Source organism: Mus caroli, chromosome 3 (genome assembly GCF_900094665.2).
Source record: "Mus caroli chromosome 3, CAROLI_EIJ_v1.1, whole genome shotgun sequence".
Lineage (NCBI taxonomy): Eukaryota > Metazoa > Chordata > Mammalia > Rodentia > Muridae > Mus > Mus caroli.
In genome coordinates, this window is record NC_034572.1 from 92,289,278 (window position 1) to 92,297,217 (window position 7,940).

At 44.7% G+C, this 7,940-nt stretch overlaps 1 protein-coding gene across 1 annotated transcript in view; it reads left to right on the forward strand.

Moving 5' to 3' along the window:
* Reg4 (regenerating family member 4) overlaps positions 1-7,055 on the forward strand; it is an 11,588-nt gene extending 4,533 nt beyond the window's left edge. Inside the window, exons 2-5 of the mRNA XM_021157124.1 lie at positions 453-547; positions 1,820-1,957; positions 3,700-3,805; positions 6,988-7,055. Of these exons, the coding sequence (XP_021012783.1) occupies positions 453-547; positions 1,820-1,957; positions 3,700-3,805; positions 6,988-7,055 (407 nt within the window). The remainder of the gene's footprint in view (positions 1-452; positions 548-1,819; positions 1,958-3,699; positions 3,806-6,987) is intronic.
* Positions 7,056-7,940: the final 885 nt, after the last annotated feature.

Consider the following 7,940-nt stretch of genomic DNA (forward strand, 5'->3'; position numbering starts at 1 on the left):
TTTTTTTTTTATTATCTCTCTCTCTCTCTCTCTCTCTCTCTCTCTCTCTCTCTCTCTCTCTCTCTCTCTCTCTCTCTGCCTCCACCCCGTATGTGTGTATGTTTTGAGACACAATCTCATGTAGCCCAGGCTGTCCTCAAACTCACAATGTAGTCAAGGATGGCTTTCAATTTCTGATTCTTCTACTTAATATTCTGTTAGGATCACAGGCATGAACAGTGTTAGGAGTCAAACCCAGGGAGGGATTTATGCATGCAAGGCAGGCATTCTTTCGTCAGCTTACCTAGATCCTTAGGTCTACACAGCACATATTTTCAACAGCTCAGCAGGGTCCTTCTGAAAGAGACTCTTCCCTTTATTCAAGGTATTTTTGATCTAAAAACTGTCTCATCGTGGCACTGACAGGTTTTTTTTGGCATCATAATCTGTAACTACCTTTTGTTTCTGTACAGATATCTTGAGACCCAGCTGTGCTCCAGGATGGTTTTACTATAGGTCCCACTGCTATGGGTACTTCCGGAAGCTAAGAAACTGGTCTCATGCTGAGGTAAGAAGTTTTGGGCTGTTGGTTTCTTTTAAAGAAAAGGGCCAGCTAGAGCCCCAGATCATATTTAACTTAAATTTAAGAGTTCTTCCTGGGCATTCAGGAGAAGCCTCACGGTTGAAGAGAAGAGGGATCTGCCCAGCCCCTTCAGTTTTGTGATCATTGATCATGTAGGTACTGCGTTCAGACCTTTAATAGGCTGCGTGGACACAGAGTGAGGAGCAAGTAGCCATGACTTCCAGAGAGCTATAAATAAGCAGATCAAAGGAACAGGAAGAGACGGGGTTCTTGTGCAAAGAAGACCCAAATTCCCCTGTGAGGCTTGCCAGAGTGAGTGATGTGCAAACACCTGAAACAGGTCTCCAGGGTGCCAGGTGAAATGCAAAGAAATAGAAAAAAAGAGGTGGCCTCGCCTGACCCAACCCACACACGCCTGAATTTTATTCCTTCTAGCTATGCTAAGATATATCCAAATATCCAGTCCAAGTAAGTGAAGGATTGATATTGTTGTCTCTCTAGCTTGTGACTGATTGATACATATAGATACAATGTGGCATGATCCAGGCCCATAGTGGCCTCAAGATTCCTGTCTGTGTCCCAAAACAAAGACCCACCAGGTGACAGTTAATGAGTTATCCAGCTGTGTTCTCTGACCTCCAGAATGGTGAGAGGACAGGGCCTACCTGAGCATGCCTACAATCCTAGCTCTTGTGAGCTGAGGCAGGGTGGTCATGAGTTGTTTGAGGCCAGCCTTGGCTACATAGGGATGCTTTCCCTCAACAAACAAGAGAAGTGTGAGAGGATGCATGGTTGTGACATCAAAGCAGGAAATGTGATTGCAGTGTAAGCAAAAATGATCTCCTTTTGAATAAGTCAAGAGAAGTAGCAGAGATAATCCAAGGAACAAAATGTCTTATTTAGTGAGGTCCTGAATAACTGGGGGCAGGGGACAGAGAGAGCAAGAGGAAAGAGCAAGAAGATGAGAGGGAGACAGATAGACACCGGAGTCTGTAATTATGAGGAAATTGTGCTTCAGAGAGATGAAGTGACTTGTGAAGGTCATTGAGACCCTTTGGCCCTAAATCTCAGGAGAGCTGCCTTTTCTTCTGAGAGCCAACAGTAAGGCCTTCTGTCTTCTCTAGTGACAGAAGTTACCTGTGGGCTTCAGATCCCAGTTTCTGGAGTTGGGGGATAGAGCCACCCTGCTTGGCACACCAGGGCTCCAAGGAGAGAACTGTACACTCATGGCATCATTAATGCGACATCTCCTTGCAGCTGGAGTGTCAGTCATATGGAAATGGATCCCATCTGGCATCTGTCTTGAATCAAAAGGAAGCCAGCGTCATATCAAAGTACATAACTGGCTATCAGAGAAACCTGCCTGTGTGGATTGGCCTGCATGACCCACAAAAGGTAACCCTAGGTTTGGCTCACAGAGCCTTTTGGGAAACCCAGGATGATAACCTAGTCATGAGAAGCAGCCTCCTGGCCTACAAACAGGACGAAAGGAGTTGCCCCTCAGCCAAGCACTCCAATGATAAAAGCCAAGCTGAAGGTCAGGGGCCCCTTTCTTGCCCTCAGTGGAAGAAATAATTAAATAGCTCAATTTTGTGGAACTTTTAATTACAGTGTTCCTGGATCAATTCAGGCACAAAATTACCAATTTTTCTAAAGTCCTCTCAAAAAAGAGAAAGACAGGGAAGAGAGAGAAAGCATTCAAGTGATATTCTAGAAGGTTCAGATTCATTTCTTGCCATTAGGTCTTGATTAAAGAGGAATACTTTCAGCTGACCTTTTCTTTAGACTCTGCTACTTTTTCATCGTTCTTAATTCTTTCCTCTGGATCACTGTTGTTCTCTCCATCAGCATCACACACACACACACACACACACACACACACACACACACACACACACGGCTATTCAGTTATTTGCTTTAAATGGTGTTTATTTGACTTTCACAATTTTTACTTTAAAAATATTTTTACATTTTTATTTTCTATGTATGTGTGTGTGCCTGCAAGTATGTATGTGTCTGGTGCCTGAGGAGGCCAGAAGAAGATGTCAGGTACCCCGGAACTGGGGTAACACAGTTGAAAGCTGCCACGTAGGTGCTAGGAACCAAGTCCGGGCCCTCAGTAAAAGCAGCAAATCCTGCTAATAGCTGAGTTGTCTTTCCAGGTCCTCCACTTTTTGAGACAGAGTCTCACTATGTAGCTTTGGCTGACCTGGAACTCCCCATACAGGGCAGGCTGGCCTCAGACTCACAGAGCTTTTTATGCTCCTGGCTCCCCAGTGCTAGGAGTAATGGCATGTGCCACTACACCTGATCAATTTTTTTTTAATTTTTATTTATTTACTTTGTTATCAATCAAAACCTTGCATTCGGAGACAAGCTATATATTTACATCTATTTCTGTGAAATATTTTTGTTTGATCTTTTTTTACATGTGAGACACAAATGACAACTGACTGTTCTAAAACTGTACCCTATCTCCAATAATCAAAGACATGAATACTAAAATGATATAATTTGACTTAGGTTATTAACATTTTCATTTGTACAAGGAATGATATCCTGAAGCTATAGAGAAATTGTCCTTGTGCCCAGTCAGGGAGGATGTATGTTTGTACAAGTAGATAGTGTCTGGCAAGTACTTTGTCAGAGGGTATTGATAACCACAAAGCAGCAACATCCTTTGACCCATTCATTCTGCTTTTGGTATCTATTATAAGGAAATAATTTTGAGAGCACAGAGTGATTCTCAAGAAAATTAGTTCTAGTAGTGTTTTTCATAGTAATTGGAAATGAGAAAGAATAGTCTGTAGTCAATAGGAGATTGTTAAGGTAGGCTATGGTACATCCTTATGCTAAGGGAGGTCTTAGAATGCAACATGAAAGATGAATATATATTTTTGAAGAGTATAGTATTTTTAGTACATTGATAACCACATTTCCATCAGAAATAATATGGTAAAACATTAGTGATGTTTTCTTCCATCGCTGAATGGAGGGGCGGCTTTCCTGATTTGGTTCTTCATACATCTCTATACTTTGCCCCCGTGACACCCATCTCACTGGGCTGAGAGAGCAGCATGGCTGTGAGCAGGTAAGCTGGCTGAGCCCCGCATTCCCTCTGCTTCCTGTTGTTGCAGAAGCAATTATGGCAGTGGATTGATGGGTCTACAAACCTGTACAGACGCTGGAATCCCAGGACAAAGAGTGAAGCCAGGCATTGCGCTGAGATGAACCCCAAGGATAGTAAGTTCCCTGCCCACCTCCCTCTCCGCAAGATGCAGCTCCATCCTTTAACCTATTAGGAGAAAATGGGGTGTCCTTGTCCTCCTTCCCAACCCCCTTCGACCCATCAACACTGCCCTACAGGACAGTGGCCTCAACACAGTCTGTCAACCCTTATTCCTCTGTACCCTCTCCACAGCCTCTGCCAAATCAATATTAGTGAAGGAACTTTTTAACAGCAATGGGGGGAGGCATGAGGGGACACTCTATGACAAATGTCATCAGAGGCAAAAAGCTAAAGAAGGGAATCTCTTAGCCCAGTAGATTCCATACAGCTGCTATGAAAGGTAAGTTAGCCAGAACACAGGCAAACCCATAGGGACAAGCTACTAAAACAAGGCTGCCCACCCAAGTTAAAGGGAAACTGTGAATAGTTATCACTGTCCTAATACACAATGAGCTACCCTAGGAAGCAATGAGAAGCCTTCCACCAGAGTTAACCAATGAAAATGTGGGCACATGGCTTTTCAGAGTAGTAGAAACTGGGTTAGAAGAGAGACTCAAAGCCCCAAAGAGCAACTGAAGAACATTCCAAAAGAACACATTCCAGGGACTCTCAGACCTATGGTATGAGACACTCCATAGCTGCCTTTTAGCCCAACCAGCTTTGGGTAAGAGGTTGACCAGATGTTTCCCTTGGTCCCTTCTATCCTCATGGCTCAGGGCTTCTCAGTGGATGAAGCTCTCCAGCCTTTACCTGTCAGTAGAATCCCACACTGAAGGAGCCTGTAGCCAGTCTGTAAGAACTGGGAGCCTGAATCTTTTTAGTCTATTCCTTTCCACTTTGCTTCACTTCGGCTCACAGCAGTTAGAACACAGCCTGCAGACACAATGCAACCCAAAGTTGGGGGCTGGGGAGAATGCGCACAGTAACATGCTTGATGTGCAGGTGTGAAGGCCTGACTCCCAGAACCCACATAGAGCTGAACAAGGTAGTGTGTGTGTGTGTGTGTGTGTGTGTGTGTGATCCCAGCACTTCTACAGGAAGATGGGAGGTGAAGATGCTGGAAGGTCAGCCACACACATGGAGTTGGAGGCAGGGGAATAACAAAAAATTAGGTAATTAAGTAAAAACCCCAGAGAAAGGAACAAGGCTGGTGTTAAGCTGGTGACAGGTAGGTTTTCAGGGAAAACCTTCACAAGCCCCACCAGTGCCATTTTATAGCTGTAGATGGATTTTACCTGTGTACCGCTATGTGTGAGCTCTGCTCTCTGTTGCAAGACCCATTCCTGTTTCCTTTCTTTTTAGGAAGAACTTCCTGGTATTTTGCTACCTGTGTCCCTTTGTCATCCCTTGGAACTCTCCACTCTACACCATAATCTAACTGTTTTGTGACCCACTATTTCACTTTAGGATTTTAAATTTGCATAGGCCTGTAACCACAATGCTTAGAAGGCAGAGGCAAGGGGAACTTTAAGTCCAAGTCTAGTCTTGTACAGAGTGAGTTCAAGGTTAGTCTGGACAATGTAATGAGACCCTGTTTTATAATAAAATGTAAGACAAGAGCTGGGACTATAGCTCAGCAGTAGAGCACTTGGCTAGCATAGGTGAGGGAGGGCCTCCGTTCAACCTTTAGTGATGCAAGGAAAAAAGAAGAAAAGTTATATTCAGGATGGCTTGGGGTTGAGGGCAGAAGCCCCGTCCTGAATGACCTTGTAGAAGTACAGCATCTTCTTCTTACTGAGCTATCTGACCTGGTGCAGACTTCTCCCTTCTCTGTGCCTCAAGGAGAGAACAGAATCTCTACCATCTTAATATGCTCCCAGCGCCTTCATGGATAGGCTGAGCTCACTGCCCAGGCTTGGTGTGCCCTCACCCTCCATTCCCAAGACATTCTCCTTCTGGTGTTGTGGGAGGGATGCAAGCAGTAAGGGATTAGAATGAATACCTACCCATGGGAAAGCTGCTCTTGGTCACCTGAAGCTGTTCTTCCAGGTCTTTTTTGGGTTTCATGGATGTACCAAAGGACCCTACACCGCAGCATGGAAAGTCAGATCATCCTGAGTTCCGGCCCAATCTTAGGGAGACATTTTTCTCAATTGAGGCCCCGTCCTTTCTGATGACTCTAGCACAGTGATTCTCAACCTTCCTAATGCTGTGACCCTTCAATAGGTTCCTTGTGTTGTGGTGACCCTCCAACCATAAAATGATTTTGTTGCTGCTTCATAACTAATTTTGCTACTCTTATGAATCATAATGTGAATGTCTGTGTTTTCTGATGGTCTTAGGTGACTCCTGTGAAAGGGTCATTGGAGTCTCACAGGTTGAGAAGTGCTGTCCCTTGTCTAGTTGACATAAAACTAGATGGCAGTTCACAATCCCCATGTAACTCCAGCTCCAAGCACTTGATGTTCTTTTCTGACCTACATAGGCACCCACACATATGTGCACATGGACACAGACACACACACACATGCATGCACATACATACATACACACACACACACTGAGGCACCCACACACATGTGCACACAGACACAGACACACATACATGCATGCATACACACACACACACACACACTCACTCACAAACACATAAATAAAAATAAGAAATGAATCCTCAAGAAAGACCCATACAAACTAAACACCACACACACAGGGTAGCCTTTGCTGCTTCCCCCTAAGGGGTACCAGAGTGGAGCTTCCATAGCCTGCAATTATGTGAGAAAAGACTTGTTTGTGTTGGTCAGGGATTCCCCAGAGAACAAGAAATGGGGCATGGAGAGAGATGGGTGGTGGTGATGCTGGAGATCACTGCAAGAGCTGATGTGGGAAGAGTGAGTCCAAAGCAATCAGAGGCAGCATTTTCTGGCTCAGGAGACCCTTTCTCTTAACGCCTTCAACATTGTTAGATGAGACCCACCCACATAACGTAGAGTGGTCTCCTTTACTCAATGTCTGTTGATTTGAATGTCTACAATATCTACAAAATACCTGCAGAGCAACATCTAGACATGTAGGCAGCTAGCAATTGCTGAACACCTGGACTAAACAATATCATATCCTACCCATGTTGACACATGAAATAACCACCATTGGCTGTTGTCCAGGACTCAAAAAAAAAAAAAACCCACACAGATAATTCTGGTAAACTCAGTAATGAATTAGCTTGTTTTAAATGTCTGTTTATTTTTTTTTACAGAATTCTTAACTTGGAACAAAAATGGATGCGCCAACCGCCAACACTTCCTGTGCAAGTACAGGACATAGAGCAAGAATCAAGCGTCTACCAGCCTTGCACAAACTCTTCCCACTTCCCTCTCACCTGGTGGCTGATCTAATCATTATCCCAGAGAGTAAACACTATAGCAAACATTGAGGAGGCCTCCAGGGCACTGGCTATCAAGCCCCGCTTAGCATGGTGGGATGGTGACTTCTGGTCTCAGAGATTAGCATGGTGGGACAAGGGTCTCCGTGTTCACTCTACAATCCTTTCTGGTGCTCCGATTCCCTCTCATTGTCTTAAACAGCAATGCTTAACAAGCTAGTAAAGTGCTTTCTTGACTACTGTGTCTCTGTCAAACCAGTAAAGTTTTGGAGCCAAGAAACAGCCATGAGTGAGCGAGCTTCTGTCCTCTTTAGCCTCCGTAACCTCTGACCTCCCTCTGTCGTCCACACATGTCCCCTTACTTCTTGCTGTTGCTACGTGTGCCATGGATGTTCATCAGTCAGTCCCTGCCTGTCTGAAATGGGTCTCTGCCTCCTGTGTCCCTGGCAACACTGGGTTTAGCAGGAGAGATAATGGTCTGCCTACCAGGCTCAGAGCAAGGCTGAGTGAATGGATGACATTTAAAATTACAAGTTCTTCTGGACCTATGGTGGGAGTTGACAGTCACAAGTGGTACAGCGGACTGACCTGGGGCTAGCCTCTCCTTTGCCATTAAAAACTCCGTGGCCTGGCTCAGTTCTCTGTGCTCAGAGTTTGGGATTCCTTACAGCATGCTTGCTATATAATAATCAAACCATAAAACATACCCATCCCCACCCCCCAGGTCAGGAGCCTGCATGGCAATAGAAGTCACTAAGACTTGCTGGCTGTTAAGAAGGTGTGATCATGGCCATGCCCATCAGAAGGGAAAGTGCTTAAAAAGAAAG